Source organism: Oryza glaberrima, chromosome 1, assembly GCF_000147395.1.
Source record: "Oryza glaberrima chromosome 1, OglaRS2, whole genome shotgun sequence".
Classification (NCBI taxonomy): Eukaryota; Viridiplantae; Streptophyta; class Magnoliopsida; order Poales; family Poaceae; genus Oryza; species Oryza glaberrima.
The window spans coordinates 19505696-19528385 of record NC_068326.1 but is presented as its reverse complement, the minus strand read 5'-3'; the positions used below and the strand labels follow the sequence as shown (position 1 = coordinate 19528385).

The window sequence follows — 22690 nt, the reverse complement described above, 5'->3', positions numbered from 1 at the left end:
GCGAAGTCGAAGGAGGCGGCGCCGAGGCGAGAGGAGGTCCCGGCAGATGGCGAATCCTGGCCGGAGGTCGACGGCGATGATAGAGGGAGGAAGTGACAGCGAGAGCTCGTTTCCGGAGGCGAGAGGTGGTGACAAGCGGCGAAAACGAGAGAGGGGAGCTCGGGTAGGGTTTATATAGCGAAGGGGGCAAGAGAGAGGGCCGAGGAGGAAGGGAAATGGCAGCGGAAATCTCGGCCTCCATCAATGGCGCCAGCGAGAAATGCGGGGCGAAATCCGGCCATTTGAGTGAGAGAGAGAGAGGAAAATGGGGGGGGGAATGGAAGAGGGGATCACGGGGAATAAACCCCCCCCCCACTTAATTGCAAGCGGGATGACCGGGGGAGAGGGAAACTGACGGCGGCAGCGGTCGAGTGCGGCGCGAGTGGTGGGAGGTGGGGATGATGGGTGGGCCCCACCCGTCAGCGAGGGTGGTCGGGCGGGCCCGCTTATCGGCGGCTGCCCGCGTGGGAGGCCAGGGGAGAGGGGAAGGAGAGAGGGAAAGGGAGAGATTGGAGAGATGGGCCGACTTTGGGCCTAGAGAGGGAGGGAGAGATTTTTAGGGTTTTTCTTTTTTAGAAAAACTATTAAACTTTGTTTAATGCTTGATAATTATTATTTGTGCTCTAAAAATTCCACTAAAATTTAATTATTATTTGTCGTAACCTTTACCAATAAAAGTTCCATATTTACATATGACACATCTGTTGGATTCAAACACAAGTCTAAAACCATATCTACATAGTAGAGAGCCACTAACTATATTCTTCTTTATTGAGGGGACATGCTACATGTTCTTCAGCTGCGCGATCTTTCTTCAAGTAAACTCTAGAGTGACCGTACCAACACCATGAACAACTACAAGCAAACCGTTCCCCATCAGCAGGGAGGAACCTCTGCCGACCTAATAAGAAGAAAGCAGGAAATTCGGCACACACATGAATATTAGCACCAATGTCAACCCACCAATCAGGTGAGTGAAAATACAGAGAGAACTGTAGGTAAAAAAATTACCATACCTTGATGTTACTCTACCATCGTTAACAACCATATTTGCAAACATTTTGTCTTTGCGATCAGGACAATCATTGGCCCAATGCCCAGACTTACCGCACACAAAGCAGTCGTCATTTGCCTTTCCCTTACCTTTCTTCTTAAAATTAGTTGTTGCCTTGGGTTTGGCATCTGGTTTGACCTTCTTGTTATTGTTATGAGATGCATGAGGGTCTTTCTTCTGCACTAAATTGGCGCTAGAACCTCCCTCCACCTTTTTGTTGTGGTTGTCCTTTGCCCTCGCCTTCTCTTCAACACCCAAAGAGCCAATGAGATCAGTAACACTGAACTCTTACCTCTTGTGTTTTAGAGAAGTGACAAAGTCCGACCAAGAATGTGGTAATTTGGCAATAATGCCACCTGCCACGAACTTGTTTGGCAACTTGCTGCTGTTGTTCTCAAGTTCCTTTGCCAGTATCTGAATCTCATGAATTTGTTCCACTACAGATCGATCATCGACCATCTTGTAGTCATAGAACTGCTCCATGACATATAGCTCACTGCCAGCATTAGATACTCCGAACTTGGTCTCAAGTGCATCCCACATGTCCTTCCTAGATGGCATGTGCATATACACGTCCACTATGTTGTCAGCTAGTACACTGATCAATGCTCCACGGAACAGGCAATCCGCCGCCTCAAACTTGGCCTCCTCCTCAGTTCATAAAGGCCATTCGGAAGTCTTGCCCCGTGAACAAAGAAGCATTGCATAGTTGTCAATCACAATAGTGCACGTGTTTTTCATCTCTTATAGTTTGAACTATCTAAAGCATGTGGTTTTATTGGGACTCAGCTTGGGTGACATCGTATAGGTAAGTCACAACGTGACATTAGGTAAATCTGGACCATCCGAAACAAATCCAACGGAGATGACGCTTGGGCCCACCTGCAGGTGCAAAATAATCCCCAATCCATCCATTCCGGCGGAAGACGGCGTCCCCAATCCATCCATCCCACGCGCTTCGCCAGTTCGCCGCCCACCGCCGCGAGCCAGCTGGGAGGCTCGCCGTCGCCGCCGTGACCGGAGACCGCCGCGAGTGGGGAGGTGACCGAGCGACCGCGCTCGCCTTGCCCGCGTCCGGCCGTCGCCGCGAGCCAGCTAGGAGGCTCGCCGCCGCCGTGACCGGAGACCGACTCGCCTCGCTCGCGTCCGGCTGTCCGGCCGTGGCCCTGCCGTCCCGCCGTGGACAGGGAGGCACCAGGCCACGTGGATCCCCGCTCCAAGTTATCGAGGTCCGGAACTACATGTCCGGCTCCGGCTGCGTGGATCCGCACTCGCCGCCCGACAACGGCGTGCGCGCCGCCAACCGCATCATGTGCAAGGCCAAGATCGAGTAATCAAGCAGCACCAGCATCAGCAGACGGAATGAATGAAGTGAATATGATCGATGAAGCTCAGATTGATGTACTACAAGAAAGAAAGCAGATCAACAAGCAGAGGCGTCGGCGTGGCAAGTGAAGAGACGACCATCAATGTTTAGATCCTTCTTTTCTATTCTGCTAAAGTCTTCTTCTTCTTCCCCAATAATTCCTTGTCTAGTTTTAATTTTCTTTCTCTTCAATTTTTACTCCTCCTCGATCTCTCCTCCAAGCCAAGTTGAAGTTATCACTAGTAGAGTTCTCCAGAGAAAGAAGAGATGAAGCAACAAGAAGAAGCTGTGTCTGCCTGTTTGGAGGAACTACAAGTTCACGGCGGCACGGCAGGGCGGCCTGGCGCCTCCCTGGCCGCGGCGGGATGGCAGGGCCCCGGCCGGACGGCCGGACGCGGGCGAGGCGAGTCGGTCTCCGGTCACAGAGGTGGCGAGCCTCCCAGCTGGCTCGCGGCGACAGCCGAACGCGAGCGAGGCGAGCGCGGACGCCTCGCGCAGCGGTTGCTTGGTCACCTCCCCACTCACGGCGGTCTCCGGTCACGGCGGCGACGGCGAGCCTCCCAGCTGTCTCGCGGCGGCGGGCGGCGAACTGGTGAAGCGCGCGGGATGGATGGATTGGGGACGCCGTCTCCCGCCGGGATGGATGGATTGGGGATTATTTTGCACCTGCAGGTGGGCCCAAGCGTCATCTCCGTTGGATTTGGTTTGGATGGTCCAGATTTACTCAATGTCACGTTGTGACTTAGCTATGCAATGTCACCCAAGCTCAGTCCGTTTTATTGACACCGCAAAATCAACTACCGAAAAAGACATATCAAGCTGACCTATCAAGTTTTTGGATTGTTGAAAATTTGATCATAATTCGATATATTTTAATCCAGAAATATGAGATAATAAATATGACATGTGCAGCAGGAATTGTTCTAGTGAAGGTGCTAAACATGAACATGCAAATAACTAGAAAAGCATCATCGATGAACATGTTTAACACTATAGCTAAAACGCTATATATCCAGGGAATGCTCCAGCGGATGATGAGACATTGGTATTACATTCGTTGATGTTGACGTTCTCTTCTATGCCGACGTTCCCTCCTCTAGGTGTGCCGCCGTTCTCTCCTCCAAGTGCGCCACCGTTCCCCCTGCTCCAGTGCCGGTGGAAGACATCACGAAGTAGAGGAAGTAGACGTAGCAGACAGCCGGTGAAGAGGAAGTAGACATAGCAAAGCAGAGGAGTCGTGCCGGAGGATGCTGCCAGAAAACTTGATCGCCTGCTGTAACGCCCCGCAAATAATTAGAGAAAAAAAGAGAAAAAGGAAAAAAAGAAAAGAGCAAGCTAGCTAGCAGCCCAAAGAGCAGCAGCAGCGCAGTAGCAGACTAGCAGGCCAGCCCAAGCAGCAGCCGAACAGCAGCAGCAGCGCAGCAGGCAGAGTAGCAGCGTGCTGCAGTAACGGTACTGTAGCAAAAATAATCCCATCTCGCCAATTCAACCTGAGGGAGACCAGCTTATATAGGAGAAGAGCCCGTTGACTATAACTTCAATTCTAGAAATTTTTTTTTGTTAAAGCGAGAAAAAATCACAGTGAGTTGCACTGTTTAGTTGTGGCGCAACTAATCCATAAACTTGTAACATATTTCAATAACATTCTTTGGTTTTAAGTATTTTTTTTCTTTTTTAAATAAATAGTGGTAAAAGTTTGTCTAGTATAATCAAGCAGTGGGTATATATATATATATATATATATATATATATATATATATATATATATATATATATATATATATATATATATATATATATATATATATATATATATATATATATATTCTTCTATGGTTTTAAGTTTATCTGGTTTCAAACTACGTAGGTGCAGATCACCTCTAGTAGCAGGCAATCATCTGATTTGTACAGCTTCTCCTGTACTCCCTCCGTCCCAAAAAAAAAAAAAGACAAACCCTAGGTTTCCGTGTCCAACGTTTGACTGTCCGTCTTATATGAAATTTTTTTATAATTAGTATTTTCATTGTTGTTAGATAATAAAATATGATTAATACTTTATGTGTGATTTGTTTTTTTAATTTTTTTCATATTTTTTTCAAATAAAACGGACGGTCAAATGTTTGACACGGAAACCCAGGGTTTGTCTTTTTTTTTTTTTTGACGGAGAGACTATTAATTAATAACCATGCAAAAGATTACATTTGTGCTCACTAGCCCGCCTGTAGGCTGTAGGTAGCCCCTGTTCAGATCACGTTGAAATTGCAGCTGAATGTCATGAATTACACTTGGTAAGCTGTTCTCGTTGTGTAATTGACATTGATAGCTTCCATTTTTCGTACTATCCTTCGTAATTGATGCGAGTTTACGCCGATCAGCCGATGAATATTCTGCTGATCATGCATACTATTAAGCTTTAACTCTTTTTATCCATGAGAATGCAGATCAACAGGAAAAAAAAATGCAAACAAACTTGGTAGAAATTCAACCACAACCAAGCCAACAAACTCTAATTCCAGCTTCATAAATCTAGTCAGAACTGATATTGTATTGTTGGTGTGAGCAATTTTACCATCCAATATTAGTATCTCGAGATACCGTAAATTTTTTATACCTCGTGATACTTTATAGTATAAAATTTGGTATCTCGAGGTACTTAGTAGTTTAAGGTACCAAATTTTTACGAACAAAATGTAATACCTCGAGTTACCAAATTTTAAATTGGTAAAATTGCTTTATTGGTGTATGACTTTGAGCAAGTACGTACAGTACTAGAAAACATCAACTCAAAATTTTATCCGGGTCTGGTGATGATATTAAGCAATGCTTTTCTTTTTTTCTCTTTTTCAAGCAAATCCAAAAACTGTCTTATTTTGTTGAGATACAGAGAAGTAAAAGTACGTTAACCCAATAAAGGGAGACACTCAAAATAACGCGACCTGACACGAGTACAATCACCTTAGGAGTCCAAGCTTATTATAACCGAAACACTTGAAAATGTATTACAACTCGATCAGAATGCCACATACCGGTGATGACACAGAGGCACAATTGATCACGAATGATCGCTTCAGTTTGCAGGCCATGGCCTGAAACGTTTGAAGAGGAAACCTGTCCCCGTCTTGACTATCCCCGAGCCTTGAGCAGCGCTGCTGTTTGTGGCTGCACTCGTGCCAACATCGGCGGTAGTCGTCGGCTGTGTAGCAAGACCAGTAGCAGGAATTGAAGCAGCTTGGCTTGCTTCTGCCTCCTCTTCTCCTTCTACCACATGGGGGACGAAGAGAACGTGTCCAGGATACGTAGGTCTATGATTCTCTACTACAGTTATCGAGAATCCCGGCTTGGCAGGACGCTGAATAGACCAAACAGTAAATTAGTTAATTATCTCCCAGTAATAGCTCAGTTATTACACACTGTTGATAAATATAATACATGCATTTATTTATTTGATTATTTTTTAAAAAAAATCAGTATTTTTCAACTTTTGAGTAACAGTTATTCTAAAAACTTATTCGGTGACATGGTACCATTGGATACGTATATAACAATACTTTCATAAATTAAGAGATAATCAAATGGTCAATAGTGATTTTATGGTTCATCATCATGTTTTTCAGTGTAAAATTTAATATATTTCGGTACCTTTAAATTTGATACTGTTTGTTGCCTCTCAAGAATCATAAATTTTGTCAATGATCAAGGTTCAGTGTTAAAAACCTCTATTTTATCTTATAGAATATTTCTTAGTTGAGGGATCAGCAAATAGATTGAATAAATGATGTCGCTATATCTATAATGGTATATTTGCTCTTCCCTTAGTAACCACATTCAAATTTTCAGCCATTGAATTACCTTGGGAAGAGCTCTGGCTGTCGTCTTGGCTTCATCCAGGCCATCTACGAATGGTCCTGCACATTTGCATCACAATGAAGAACGTGGCTGGTATCCCTCGAAATGTTTTTCAGACGAAAGCGGCCGGAACATAAATGAAAGAAAATGACTCTGGATTGGTCAAATTGACACAAACCGTTTGAAAAGACATTTCATCCCATAATTAATTCATTTTGTTGCAAATACCCATCCACCTACTCAGTTTTATTGTAAAAGCACCCCAATGTGCACATGCTTAACCAAATTAACACGTTTTTATAAAGTGTGAGCCATTAATGTGTTCTTTACCAAAATTAAATATTTACAAATATAGTTTTGTTTTTTTTTTGAGATTCCACAAATAGAATTGCTGATGAGAGCTTAAATGTTGTCACATTGAGTTTCGTTATATATAAGAAAAGTTTGATCAAACATGAAAAAATAAGTTCAATACAAGCACTTGGGCAAGATTGAGTTGGCTCACCTAGCATGTGATGACTCTGCATCAGTGTCTGATAATGGACTGATTCAGTTAATCATGTGCGCACTGGGGAGGTTTTGCAATTAAACTGAGTAGGTGAGTGGGTATTTACAGTAAAATGACTTATGGGATAGAATGTAAACTTTAAGTGACTTATATAATATACAAGCTAACTCTCCCTAACAACGGGTCTAACCCTTTTAACAACACGATCAACGTGCTTTCCTTTACTCCGATAAGTACTCCCTCCCCAAGGAAGTACTTATCTCACTTCCACAGAAAAAGCAAACACTAGTTTTCCTTTGCTCCGAGGAATCCTACCTTCCCCAAAGGTAGAATCCCTCACTTTAAAACACTAGACATTAGGGTACTAGAAAAACGCATGGTTTCCAGGCTCGCCTCTTCGAGGGGCCTCCGCTCATGGACAACCTCGCTCCGGGTCTTACCCACCCTCGAGTCTAATCTCGGGTGGGCGCTTAGGCATACCCTATTCACTAGACCGGATCCGCATCCCAATCCAAACAAAATACATACTACATCCTAGACTTCGCAAACCTAGTGATCGGCATACTGCATACCTACACGTCCAGTCATTGGGATCGAGTGAAAAGCACAAGTGTATGACACACTCAAATGTCATATTTCACTGTGTTCAGTAACTCATTCCTTCACTTCCAAGAAACCTTTCATCTAGTTTACTTGAACCCCATTCAACTAAACTCGATTTCAGGTTTTGTAAAAGTCACTGATGGACGGAAGGGAGCAGGAGTCCGCTCCCTTCCTATGAAAGACCCGAGCTTGATGGAATGATACCCCTGGAGAGGGTTCAAGTAAACTAGATGAAAAGTTTCTTGGAAGTGAAGGAGTGAGTTACTGAACACAGTGAAATATGACATTTGAGTGTGTCATACACTTGTGCTTTTCACTCGATCCCAATGACTGGACGTGTAGGTATGCAGTATGCCGATCACTAGGTATGCGAAGTCTAGGATCATGTGCACGTGTTCTATAATGCGCGAACGCACACGCGGATGCGTGTGCACGTGTCTTCCCTCCCTTACTTGAATGATCCCCCCTCCAGGGGTATCATCCTAGTAAGCTCGTATCTTTCAAAGGAAGGGAGCTGACTCCTGCTCCCTTCCGTCCATCAGCGATTTATTCAAAACCTGAAATCGAGTTGAGTTGAATGGGGTTCAAGTCAACTAGATGAAAGGTTTGTTTGTAAAGAGGGAACGAGTTACTGAACACAGTAAAATATCATGTTTGAGCATGTCATGCACATGTGTCCTTCCCTCGATCCCAAACCTTGACTGGACGTATAGGTATGCAGTGTGCCGATGCCAGTTATCGAAGCTGACATCAGTTATGCATTTGGGGATTCGGGTCTAGTGAATAGGACATGCCTAAGCACCCACCCGAGATTGGACTCGAGGGTGGGTAAGACCCGGAGCGAGGTTGTCCACGAGCGAATGCCCCTCGCAGAGGCGAGCCCGGAAACCACTCGTTTTTTTAGTACCAAAATGTATAGTGTTTTTAAGTGAGAGGGATTCTACCTTTGGGGAAGGTAGGATTTCTCGGAGCAAAGGAAATATAATGTTGAATGTTTTCGTGGAAGTGAGAGAAGTACTTCCTTGGGAAGGGAGTACTTCTCGGAGTAAAGGAAAACACTGCGGTTACGGTTGTAAAGAGGTTAGTCCCGTTGTTAAGGAGAGTTAGCGGTGTTTACACTGGTGTCACGTGTACGGGCGTACGTGTATTGAGAAAAAAAGGCCGAGAAGGCCTGTTTTCGAAGCTAGAACATAGGTTTAGTGAGGTTTAGGTACTTTGACACCTAAACCGATTTGAAATGCCAAATATCGCGTTTCTGTGAGCATAACTATGCCTCTCTCTCGCCGTGCACGCGCGTGTGATGTGCGCATGCGTATGCGCATGTGTTCTATTGGTGCGTGCATGCGCACGTGTTCTATAACGTGCGAGCACACACGCGGATGCGTGTGCGCGTGTCTTCCCTCCCTTACTTGAATGATCCCCCCTTCCAGGGGTATCATCCCAGTAAGCTCGTGTCTTTCAAAGGAAGGGAGCTGACTCCTGCTCCCTTCTGTCCATCAGGGATTTATTCAAAACCTGAAATCGAGTTGAGTTGAATGGGGTTCAAGTTAACTAGATGAAAGGTTTCTTTGTAAAGAGGGAACGAGTTACTGAACACAGTGAAATATCACGTTTGAGCATGTCATGCACATGTGTCTTTCCCTCGATCCCAAACCTTGACTGGACGTATAGGTATGCAGTGTGCCGATGCCAGTTATCGAAGCTGACATCAGTTATGCATTTGGGGATTCGGGTCTAGTGAATAGGACATGCCTAAGCGCCCACCCGAGATTGGACTCGAGGGTGGGTAAGACCCGGAGCGAGGTTGTCCACGAGCGGAGGCCCCTCGAAGAGGCGAGCTCGGAAACCAATCATTTTTTTAGTACCAAAATGTATAGTATTTTTAGGTGAGAGGGATTCTACCTTTGGGGAAGGTAGGATTCCTCGGAGCAAAGGAAATATAGTGTTGAATGTTTTCATGGAAGTGAGAGAAGTACTTCCTTGGGAAGGGAGTACTTCTCGGAGTAAAGGAAAACACTGCGGTTACGGTTGTAAAGAGGTTAGTCCCGTTGTTACGGAGAGTTAGCGGTGTTTACACCGGTGTCACGTGTACGGGGGTACGTGTATTGAGAAAAAAGGCCGAGAAGGCATGTTTCGAAGCTAGAACATAGGTTTAGTGAGGTTTAGGTACTTTGACACCTAAACCGATTTGAAATGAGAAATATTGCATTTCTGTGAGCATAACTATGCCTCTCACTCGCCGTGCACGCGCACGCGCACGCGCGTGTGATGTGCGCATGCGTATGCGCACGTGTTCTATTGGTGCGCGCATGCGCACGTGTTCTATAACGCGCGAGTGCGCGTGTCTTCCCTCCCTTACTTGAATGATCCCCCCTCCAGAGGTATCATCCCAGTAAGCTCGTGTCTTTCAAAGGAAGGGAGCAGACTCCTGCTCCCTTCAAAGAAATGTGATGACTCTGCATCAGTGTCTGATAATATAGAATTCTCCCATTGTATATTATAACGTTACCAACACGTGCGTATTATTACAATTAGGTATGTTTATTTTAACTCTGATTAGTGCTGCTTATATTATATACCCATCTCCGTAAATGCATCTTCCCTTCCATTTTAATCAAGACACGTTTTTAGATAATCGTTTACTTTTATACTCATACGGTTCGATAATTTTATAGTTTTGGAGAACAACACGTTTTTTTAAATATTATGATTGTTTATAATATATAGAAAATAAGTACAAATTTAATTTTTATTAAAATGTTTTTAAGACTAATCAACACATCGTTTTTAAATGTCTTCAAACTAAATATTAAAGTTATTAATAGTTAAAGCTCAAATTATTTGTCCTCATTTTATTGTAGAATTATGGAATTGGAGAGAATAGCTTATGGCCAAAATGCACTTTACAACTATACCATTTTTAGTTATGACAGCGTTGACCTAGTGATTCAAAATTGGCCGTTCTTTTTTATTATTGGCCACGGATTATTTACATATTATTCCTGCCAAGCTTATAAAAATATGATTCCTATTAAAAATATATACAACAATAATATTACTTATACTATTTGTTTTAACCTATTCGTTAGGTTTCTAATATATAATACTTAATTTATCTATATGGATCTCTATGGATAAATCCATAATCCATTAGCCTCCATCTTAGTGCAAGTGATATGGTACATGTGACTACCACATCCAAATTTATCTATTTATTCAGTTATGAACTAAGAGACAACCCATACAATATATTACCTCTAGTTCACAAATACCAATATATCTAATACTCTCACACCCTTCTTGAAATTTGTGTGGTGGTTGCCTCTTGATTTAGGGGTGGCTCATCATATCTCTCCTCACTTCTCTTCTCCACCTCATCACTCAATCCAATATGACACCCTAAGAGCAAGTTTTATAGTAGGGGTAGTTGCCACATCTAAATTTATCCATATAAGATAAGATGTGATATATACAATACAACACATCTACACTACCTCTAGCAACTAATCCAAATGATTTTATCTTATTTGTTTGCCCAATCCCCTCTTTCTTTCACCTACTTTTTCTTAAAGTTTGTGTAGATGTTGCCCCTTGCATGAGGGGTGGCTCACCTTATCTTTTTTCATTTATTTCTTTCACCTCATCATACAATCCTATGTGACATTTTTAGAGGCAACACATTAAGCATTATAGTATTTGCCCTTAGGGGCAACATATGAGACATTATAGTATTTGCCCTTACTATATCCAACAAGAATGGGGCCTTCAAGATGCCATTCTGGTGAAAAACAATTTATTGGACGCTAACTTTAAGAAACAACATTGAGTCAGCAATTAAGTTCAATTGCTCTTAGGAAGGTATTATCTAATCCTAATAGCTGGTGGTGTAAAATATCTTGTATATATTTTATATTGAGGGATGACAAGTTGACAACTCGTTCTAGATTCAGACAATAAATAACAGGGACAAAATAGACCCCTCGTTACGCCACGCTTGCTCATATATCTTAATAAGTGAAAGCAACAAACTTTCTGGACGGATGATGAGCTACATCATCCAGAATACAAGAACCGTTGGATGCATCTAGTAATGAAAAACACTATTGGATCTCTACATGGGTAATATATGTTAAACCTATCAAGACCATTGGACCAATCAAGAGGCTTCTTAAAAAAAAAGGTCTCAGAGAGATGAGAACTCATGTGCCTATTCTTTTTAATACTATGTTTAGTTCATTGATCTTCAGATCAAATAAAGAAAAAAAAAGAAAATAAGCCTCATCTGTAAATTCATACTGTATTTATTAACCTCCATGATTATCGTCAGCAAGCGATTTGTAGCTTGTAGCAAATTAGTATTAGATCGTGTTCCATCTCTCCATATGTAATGACTAGGCATCAAAGTTTAAATATATATACATTTATCTGTAATTTTTAAATGTTCCAAATTCATTCTATAAGATGCCACCATCTAAGCTTTTCTTATTTGCAGGTGTATATCTGTAACGTACAATACAGTGCATATACTGTGTAACAATTTTGCTTGGTATTAGAGCACATAGCACCTAAGCAGCATGATCGGCATCCACATTGTACAATTTTTTTAATAAACATGGTACAAAAATATGCTCTCATACACAAGCGAGTACACTCGTCCCGAAAAACAAACGCATCCATATCTTACCCAAATGAGGACTTAATGATATTCCTCCCTTCATACTAAAAATTAAATAGCAATCTTTAACATTCAATAGTTATCATAACACAGAACTACTTCTGCATGTACTCCCTCATCTCAACCAACCACAATAATATCATATTTAATTTCTTCACCTACTTTCTTTTTTTTAACTTTAATTTTACAATGTTGTTCCATTTAATTTTACCCCTCTTGTTAATCACTACAAATAGTCTAAAGGTAGCTAATAACTCCATTCCCAAAAAATAATCATTTATATAACACTGATTCCAACGCATAGAAATCCAGACATTTTTAATCGATATGTTTAGAAGAGGAATATAATATAATATAAGCAATTCAAAATTCAAAATTTAACAATAAGATGATTGAAAGCAAATATTTTCCCTCATTAATCTTAATCTTTATTAAACAAATCAGAATGCTCATATATATGAGTGAACAAAGTATATTTTAGAATGGAGAGGAAGTAACGTACTTAAACTGAGCTGTCAATTAATGTTATGATAAATGATAGGCAATGTATACTGCGATTAGAGTCACGCGAAGCGCGACTGAGTGGCTAGTGAAAATGAAATGGACAAACGGAGAAGGGAGAATAGCTACTTTAGTACCTAAAGTTTCTCTGTAGGATCAGTTTAGTTCCTAACCTTTTAAATGGTCCAAAGAAATCCTTAACCTTTGTCATAAGGCCTAGAATAGTCCTTGGGTCCACCAAAATCATCATATGGATATGCCATGTCATCACTCATGCAAAATCCATGATGAATTGTCCAATTTACCCTTATATATATATCATAGAATAATAAATATAAGGATAAATTAGACATAACCATAGGAAAAAAAAACTTCTTTTTTCACCCTTTTGAGGTATATTTTTGCTCTTACATATACCATATATTTTTTTAACATTTTCCTTTTGCTTTTTATTTTCCTATGTGTGAGGGTAAATTGGACAAATCATATAGATTTTGCATAGGAAGGTGACATGGCATGCCCATGTGGCGATTTTAGTGGGACCAAGGACTATATTAGTCCACATGACAAATTTAAAGGACTTGTTTGAGCAATATGAAAGATTAAAGACTAAAATGACGCAGGAGCGAAACTTTAGGGACCATATTAGCTATTCTCCTAACGGGGAACATTGATCTCTAGCATGTGCAGTAGGGTGTGCATAACAACGAACATACTATGAATTTCTACAGCCTAACCGGTAACCGTTGTAAAAGAACCAGACCGGCCATCGAACCCTTGAGCCCTGGATTCATCGGTTTAGCGGTCAGACCCAGCCGGTCTAGTTGCTGAACCAGAATGTTAGTTAATACTATCTTGTTTTCAAATAGATGATATTTTAACTTTTAAACATACTCTGATTATTCGTCTCAACAAAATATATCATATATTTTTTGACTTGGTTGATTATTAAATACTTTAAGCATGAGTTATATATTTTTATATTTGGATAATACATGCTTTAGCCGTCAAATACTCTTACATGTGTACGACAATTTCATAGGTTTAGATCCCAAAAGCGCGAGTAATTAAACAAGTGGTTTAAGCAATATAATAAAAAAATCTTTTATTTCTCATTTTTTTTGAAAAAAATGTATTTTTAAAGGATGGATTAAATAAGCCGGTAAATAAGTTGAAAAGTACATGAGGATAAGGTATATATACTCGATTCAGTAGGACCTAATTTTTTTTATTGTTAATTAAAATTGGCGCTACATCCCTATAATAATTGTTTTTTTTGAAAATAGCATGCTAACATATACTACCTCTATATTTTAATGTATTACGCTGTTGACTTTTTATTTAACGTTTGACCATTTGTTTTATTAAAAAAATTATATAATTATCATTTATTTTATTGTGACTTGATTAGTCATCAATAAGCATGACATAAATATTTTCATATTTGCACAAAAGATTTGAATAAAACAAATGGTCAAACGTTGATTAAAAAGTCAACGGCGTCATACATTAAAATACGGAGGGAGTATTTATTAGCAGATATACTGGCGGATACCTTTTTCCTCTGCTTCATTTTGTTTAGCTGTCTTCCGTTCAGCTAACTGGACGTACAGATAAAGAGTTGAATCAGGGGGCACAGCAGCTTGGTCTCCAGTAGAAGCCCTGCCTCGAGCACCGAAAGCATCTACGATGAAAGAAATGTAAACCATTGAGTAATAATTGCATGATCAATAATGAAAGTATAACATTAGGAAAAGAATACAGATGAGTACCTTGCAGTTGTATTCTTTTTATCAAAATTCGAATGGTAGAATTGTAATTGTTTGGAACAAAGGAAGTAGCTATTGTGCTATTGAGATAAGCTAATGTTACATAAAGCCACCAAATTTATGCTCGACATATATAAATTAACTGTTTGATTAGAAAGAATGGAGAAATGTATATGCAAACTATTATATTACAACTCTATACGACATTCATTTGTATTTACATAACACAATCATGAGCTGTAGAGCTGAATATAGATCGAATATACAAAATTGTAGTTCAAATAAATTTTAATATAAAACTGTGCAGTTTGTATATTGCAGAATACATTCCAATCAAAATTGTTATACGGCTTATCATTAATTATGTATATTCCCCAAGAAATGGAAAAAAAACTAGAAGTAACATTAAATTAGCTTGCTATATACATTTGTCATGTTTCCGTGTTTGCTATATGTTCTACGCAACCATTCTAGATAATTTAACAATTGAGTAAATTTCAGAAAACTACAACTTTAGTTGTACTGTAGTTGTACTGTAGCAGCATATAACGTAAAAGTTGTAGTTTTATGATAATTTTTCACGCTATCGTTGCAGCAAACTGAAACATGTCACTAATGTTGCAGCAAACTGATAGTTTTGTCACTAAAGTTGTAGTTTTCTGAAATTTACTCCAATTATCTATTTCCTGCTAATCAAGCATAGTGCGGAATAGTATAGTGAAAGCTAATTTGATATTCATAGCTTACATCTTGGCTTTACAATTAATATCGCTTCCTCTCCTTCCCTCATAGTCTTCACAGCATATTTCAATGCTGGACAAAAGAAACCTGGATTCATTTATTTTGTCAGAATCTTAAATTCTTGGTGTCACCAATCGATGTGTATGTATGTGCGAGTGTGTGGATGAGAGAGAGACCGGTACGACTGGCAAGGTTCAACTCGAGACATTCAGATTTGGAAACTGAAGTTCCGTCTTCTAGACATGCATTGTAATTCACTATACAAGAGGGAAAAAAATTGAGAACATCAGTTCAAGTGCGAATTAAGAATAATAACACTTCTAACTGTAAATTTACGGGGAAATGAGGCGGTTGATAGATCGGGAAGTTTTTTAGGAATTAAAGGTAAATTTGTAGCAAGTCGATAAAAAACGAAACTGAGGTAATAAGACACATGACGTTTATCATAAAAAATGGCAGGTGACGAATTTACCGATTACAGTATCTGCATGATTGGAGTGAGATTTGTCCGGTAATGGGCGCTTAATGATCTTTTTCAATATGCTTTCATTTTCGAGAATATCAGTAATAGCAAACAGCGAGATGAGTTCAATCTCAAATCGTAATGTTTGGTCCGGAGGTATGTTTGACGGAATACTGGCAGGGGAGCCAGCCTTGGTCATGGCTAACTTTGGAGGGATGGTGAATATAGCTCTCTCTCCTGGTCGCATTGCGCTGACCACCAAATTTAAGCCATGCATCACATTCTCTGCCCAAACAAAGAGAAGATGAGCTAACTTTGTTTCATATATGATATATGAAGATTTTAGGACTGTTGTTTACACTAAAAACGAGTTTTATATATATGCTACTATTACTAACCCCTATTATAACTTTAAAATCTTAATTTGTAATCAACATTTTATAAATATTTAACACAAACTCTAATAGAAAATGGTATACATGAATTTGTATGCTTCAGACCTAAGGTGCAGTGAAATATTATAAAGTATAAGTATCAATTACCTTTCTAAATACCAACAATAAAGATATATATAAAATAATGTGCGTATATAAAAATAACTTGGTGGCGATTGCGAGTTTTTTCTTTGTGTGTGTGTGTACTGTTGGGTTGGGGGTGGGGATTGAATCGAGGTGGTGAATTATATTTGGTATATGGTTTTACCTTGTCCCACTATAAACCTTTGTGGAACACCATTTTCTCGGGTTGAAACGAACTCGGTACCATCAAGTTGTTCTCCAACGAAGTGAACTGTACAAGATCAAGCATTATTTTACTACGATGAAAACTTTGAAATCAGGCGGTGAATAAGATGCAAGAGATAATTAAAGGATAAAAGTTTTGGTTCTTTTACATAAGAATTATTCTAATTTATATAGTTACTAGCAAAGTGTCCATGAGTTGTAACCAAAAAAAAGCTAAAAGTTACGATAAAAAAGCTAGACATTTGCAGACAATATCTCCAAATGAAATTTGGAGAGATGATATAGGTCTAAAAGACATCTAGAGCATGAAGTTTATGTAATAGACTTTTGCCAATTAATGGCACGGTAAGGTGTTTTTCTTTAACCACCACGGCGTATATAATAAATGCGACATGAGCTTATGGTTTATGTTCTTTTAATGAAAATATTAATAACTAATTTATGAATGAAAAATACGGATTTAAGAATAAGTGGGTATGCAATTATTTTAATGAAAAACGTGCCGCACTCGAAAGCCCATAGCACCACTCATAATTTCAATTGGCACGCTTAAATGTCTAAAAGTGAACAACACATCCACGTATTCAAAATAAGTGAAAATGATTAAAAAGCCAAATAAACATTAAGCTCTTTGCACACGTAGTATGCATCGTTATGACTCATAACTTATGAGTTACATTTGTAACGGTCCATTAAGTTGGTTGGGTCAAACTGTTTGTGAATAGTTCTCTTGGGTTAAAGTACTTGTTTCGAACCAGCACTAGCCTAGCAATGCACTTCTCTTCTTCCTTAAGCACGCACACAGACGAGATAGAGTGAAACATTGAATGCGTAAACAATTTGTACACTACACAGCAGAACCCCCACTCGTAACGGGTGATAATCCACATCTATGATGTATAAAAGCTTTATCAGGATTAGTAGCCATTGATGACAAAATCTAATCCATGTCGTGTGGACACCCATCATATTTGACGTGTCATAATTACAAACTTTCACTGATGATAATTTATGATTTTTAATTTTTAAATGCACAAAAAACCCTAAAAAATACTCTAAATATTACTAAGATATTTCAACCATGGCCACACATCACTAACCAAGAATTCATGATTTTTTCAAGTGATATTTGCATCCATGCTATAGTGGGGTTTCGAACAAGATATCTCAATACACACGAACCAATCTTATCATTTCATCTATAGACGACTTGTCGATAAGTTTTTGGATGTTATTATTTTAACTATACTTGTCCTGAACATGAAACACAAATTTGACACTCTCGATGACTTCAAATGAGATCGCTTTCAACTACAAAGTTATAGATATGATTGTTCTCTACAACTTTAATGTAGGGAATATCTCTATCTGATGGCGTTTGAAAAATTCAAAAAATATTTTGAAAATAGATCATATCACTTATAACATATTTCCGGGGAAGTAAATGATCTTAGATGAAAATGTTGTCAATTAGAAAGTTATAGATCTCATCGAACCCTTTGACTTTGATAAAGGGTAGTTCTCTATCTGAGATCATTTGAATAATTCAAAATTATGTTTTTCAAAATAAATCTCACCAATTATAATGCATATTTGGGCATGTAAATTATTTCAAAATCAAATGTTATCAAATTTAAAAGTATAGATCTCGTTGAGATATATAACTTTCATATAAGGCATGTCGCTATCTAAAGTTGTTTGAAAAATTCAAAATTATGGATCTTAACTCATCAGTGCTCTCATCTTTAATGGGTCATCTCATTACACCCATCATAGATGACATGTTATGTACGACGAGACATGATTGTGACCAGTTATAAGTCATTCATGACGTGTTACAACTTCAACTCGTGAATATGGGTAATCATCTTAAACGAGATATATTTTTTAAATACGTTGAGGATGAGTTGTCCCAAACAGATCGCATTAATTCGTCACGGATGTCTCGTCGTGGGTGTGTGGATCCGTACCAGTGGTAACTTGTTCAAAGTAGATATATAATGTGTACCATATAGTTTGCACTAGAAAACTTTAAATTTAAAACGGTGTAGTTCTGAGCCATGGATTGTTTTCTGCAAAAGTAATACCACCTAAAATTTTGAAATGATTTTGGAAGTCTGATTAAAAACTGAAAGCAAGATGTGAAATAGCATTAAACTAAACCGGCCGGTTGGTCAATTTTCATTCAGATTTTGAATATTTAGCAGGTTCTCATTCAAAGTATTAATTATGAATTTCTATACGTGCAAGGAAACATTGTTTCTTTCCTTATTACAATTTTTTTTAGATAATGAAATATATTTTTGGTCTTTACTCAACGAGCTACAACCAATTATTATACAAATTCGCATACAAACGTTTACACACTAAAGAGTCCACAAAAGACACCAACCTAAAATTAAACACACACACTAATATACACCAACAAAAGATAAAAAAACCCACAGTTATTTTGACCTATCAGTGAAACTCCATCCAAAATTGACGAAAATTTGTATGACCATCGATTCAAGTTTACGACATACATCATTTATTAATGAATAGTAATAGCCTTTAAATACTAATAAATGAATTCTTACCACCCAAGAGATAATAGATTGACCGCTTCGTTTCGCTTATGCTTATAAAAAAATTAAAATAAAAAAATAAATTATAAAACTTAATTTTCAAGTTGATTTTGTGACTTTTTTCATAGTAGTTTATTTTTACATTTGGTCTTGAAATTGCTAAGGATACATATATAAATGTGTTATTAATTTGTACTTGCTAACAACCAGTTTAGAGATAAGTATTACAAGTAAAAGGAAAAAGTACACCCTAAACTATCGTGGTCGGCCGAATTTTCCCCTTGAACCCGAAACCAGACATCACACACCCTAAACTTTCAATACCGAATGAATTACCTCCCTCGACCTAATCTAGAGCAGTTTTTGTCCTACGTGGTGTACACATGCATGGTAACCCAGTCAACATTTTCTTTTTTAAATATGGTGGGGCCCACCCGTCATTCTCTCCCATCTCCTCCTTTTCCTGTTTCCCTCTTCCTCTCTCTCTCTCGCGCGCGCGCGACGTCAGCGCAGCCGCGGGCGGTCGGCATGCGAGGGCGGCGGCGGGCGGCAGCGCGTCGTCAGGCGTGGCCGCGCGGGGGCGGTCACCCTTTTTTTCGTCTTCGCGTCAGATCAATCTGGTTCAGGCAACCTCCTCGTCCCCTTGCTCCTCCGGCTCAGGCAACCTCGCTGTCGTCTTCTGCACCGACCTGCTCTCGCCTACCCGTGACCCCGCTCCGTTGCCTCCCGCTTCCTCTACTGCTTCGACATATCCGAGCTCAAGCACCGAGTCCTCACCGGCTTCTCCAAGAACACCTGCGCCGACACCTAGTGGAGGTACTTGGTCTTGGGCCAAGCTTGCTTCCACCTCGGATTAATGGAGGACGCTGCTGCGCTGCTCCAGACCGGCCGTCGCCTCGCCTCGGCGGCGTTCCGATGGGAGAGCGTTTGCTGGTCGGAGGACAGCTTCTCGCTGTCCAACTTGACGGCCAACGGTATCTCCGCGCCGGCGAGTCGAAGAGCCTCCAAGTCCCGCGCGGCGTCAGGGACGGCGGGAAGCGAGGCGGAGTCTGTGTCGCAGCTCCTTGCGCACGTCAAGCTCTCCTGCTCCGCCGGCGAGCTGCCGCGGTGGCGGCGCTGGACGTGGACACCCCCGCCGAGGCCGTGCGCCTTTCCTCCAAGGTACTCGACGCGCACCGTGGCGTGCTCCCGCACCCGTTCGCGACCGCCTGCCTCGTCGGCCGCGCCGAGGCGTTCCGTTCCTTCGGGAGGGCAGTTGACGCCATCGCCGACTGCAACCGCGCGCTCGCGCTTGACCTGCCGTGCGCGCCTACCGCCCACGTGGCCACGTCTGAGTTCTGACGATGCGCTGCCGCCCACCGCCGCCCTCGCGTGCCGACCGCCCGCGCAGCCGCACCTGACGTCACGAGATAGAGAGAGAGGACGAGGAAAAGGAGGAGATGGGAAAGAATGACAGGTGGGCTCTACCATGTTTAAGAAAAAGAAAATGTTGACTGGGTTACCACGTGTATGTCACGTAGAATAAAATTACTCTGGATTAGGTCGGGGGGTAATTCGTTCGGTATTGAAAGTTAAGGGTGAGTAATGTCTAAATTCGTCGTGGCTATCGAAAAGACTCGTACAATACACCTGTAAAAAAACATGCTAATTATACGAGTATATGCTAAGCACCAACCAATTTGTTAGTCGTATAATTTTGTTGTGTACCTTGGGCCTCGACGCAGTAGACGCCATCAACATCCTCGGGTTTGGAGCATTCGGAGTCTGGGCGACCGTATAATAATTGAGCAGCGGTTGCGGCGCCTGGAAACAATAAGTTAATGGCAGTTAAGCCACCTGCAGGCTTTTGGACGGTCCACTTATTAAATCCAGAGTACTGGTCATCGGCATCAGGCGGTAACACCGTGAATATGTTGTCTTCCACCCACACGAAGAACCTCCTGTTGTCGGGCTCGCCCAAATCAACCGGAATCGGCATGCCTGCCTGCTGAGGCTAGGCAGGCCCCTGCGCGTTTCTCCTTGAGTTGCTGCCAAGAGAAGGGTGACATGATCCATCCATACATGTAGTCATCGGTTAATGGCATACATAGGCACGGCAAAGGCAAAGGCAAAGGCAAAGGCAAAAGCAAAGCAAATCAAAGCTAATTAGTACCTTGCCGGCAGTGCCCGCCCTGAACTCTGCAAAAGTGGGCAACTGATCGAGCTAAAGGCTTCAAGGCCACCAGTTGAGCAAATGAGCAGCAATTCGTGCCTCCTCGGTTTATATCAAGCGTTTTACTTGGCTATTGGAATCTTTGCTACAGATTTAGAGCTCCATTTGCAAGACTAGGAATAGTCTGCATTTGTGTCTCGATGGCGACCCACGGCTACTTTCCACACAAAAACGCGCATTTTAATTTTTGGCAAAAGACTAAATTACCCTCTGAATTGAACTACTTTGTTTGACCCATTTTAACCCTTGATTTTAGTATCGGTTATTTTAGTCAAATAAAGAATAGCCTTGGTCCATAATGACATAGTTTTGGTTCTTAATTTGGCCAAATGGTAGTCCAGTCCAGCGAGATTAACGATCTCGCATATACCGGAATTTATTCTTTTCCTCCAAACTCTTCTCTTCGTATGAGCATGAAAGATATTCTTTCCAGACGGTCGGCTTAACCGGCCGCATGCGATCTTTCCATGCGACCCGTTAAATCGGCCACATGGAAAGAATATTTCTGCATGAGGCCGGTTAAGCCGACCGCATGTAATGATCAACCCCTATATATACTCAAGGCGGGGCGTTGAAAATTTCCAAGTCCCGGAGCCCGTGAACCCTAACCGCTAGGCTGCCGAAATTTTTTACGAACGCCGCTGCCTCCTTCTCTCCCTCGCCGCCGACCGTCCTCCTCGATGTGTCCTCCTTTGTCCTCTCCACCTCTCTGTCGGCCTCCTCCTTCACGCCACCGCCGCCGCATCCACGCTGTCGAACCCGATGACACCGCCGCCGGCCTCCCCGATGCCGCTGCCTCCAAGACCTCCCCGACGCCGCAGCCTCCAAGTCCACGCTGCCGCCGCTGCCAGTAAGTATTTCTTTATTTTTTTTATATGTTCAATGTGTGAGATATGAAAATTGTGATGCTGTGACTTGTGAGATTGTGAGATTGTGAGATTTTGAAATTGTGAAATTGTGAGATGTGAATTAAGATGTGAAATTGTTAAATATGAATTTTGTGACTTAGATGAGATTTTTTATATGCGGATTTATGTTAAAATGGGACTTATGTTAAATTGGGATTTATGAGATGATGCAAAAATTGATATGTCTATTTTGGGAATGTTGCGATTTGTGTTAAATTTTTTATGTCAATTGTGTGACTTATGAGATGATGCGATTTTTTTATATGTCAAATTTGTGAATGTTGGTAGTTATGTTAAATTGTACATGTCAATTTTGGAATTTATGAGATGAGATGTAGTTTTACATGTCAATTTTGGGACTTATGAGATGAGATGAGATGAAATTTTGGGACTTGTGTTAAATTTTAGATGCCAATATTGTGACTTATGAGATGATGTGACAAGTGAAAATCTATTTTTTACGTCAATATTTAAGATGTTGAACGGCAAAGTTCCTTCGAACGCACCAACCACACCTGAAGAAGGCGCATAGCAAGTGACCCGTTTCTGATGGAAATATCACAAGTCACCCCTCGTGATGATGATCCGGACTACATACCTATGGAACAGGCCGTAAGTGTTTGACATCATTAGCCATATTTGTGAATAGAAATCAAATTAATCCATTTTTGAAAAAAAATGTTAATACTTAATTA

General features: G+C 40.7%; 1 protein-coding gene across 2 annotated transcripts; it reads right to left on the bottom strand.

The window, feature by feature from the left end:
• Positions 1-5267: 5267 nt before the first annotated feature.
• Positions 5268-21177, bottom strand: LOC127780455 (peptidyl-prolyl cis-trans isomerase FKBP65-like). Of its 2 annotated transcripts, XM_052307364.1 has the most exons (9): positions 21028-21177; positions 20583-20902; positions 16268-16354; positions 15575-15850; positions 15279-15359; positions 15109-15189; positions 14148-14276; positions 6309-6364; positions 5268-5808 (listed from the first exon to the last, which is right to left on the bottom strand). In XM_052307364.1, the coding sequence occupies exons 2-9, from the start codon at positions 20851-20853 to the stop codon at positions 5527-5529; spliced, it is 1263 nt and encodes a 420-aa protein (XP_052163324.1). In that variant the 5' UTR covers positions 20854-20902; positions 21028-21177; the 3' UTR covers positions 5268-5526. The 2 variants fall into 2 exon arrangements, with proteins under 2 accessions (XP_052163324.1, XP_052163332.1); XM_052307372.1 differs by lacking the exon at positions 16268-16354.
• Between the last annotated feature and the right edge of the window lie 1513 nt (positions 21178-22690).

Bases quoted from the DNA above. Each gene is read 5' to 3' on its own strand.
- LOC127780455 (XM_052307364.1), bottom strand. From the start codon at position 20,853: ATGCCGATTCCGGTTGATTTGGGCGAGCCCGACAACAGGAGGTTCTTC. The intron at 15,190-15,278 runs GTCTCTCTCTCA...AAATGAATCCAG, and splicing joins GAACCTTGCCAGTCGTACCG to GTTTCTTTTGTCCAGCATTG. The intron at 6,365-14,147 runs GTATCCGCCAGT...GCAAATGTGCAG, and splicing joins AAATGAAGCAGAGGAAAAAG to GACCATTCGTAGATGGCCTG.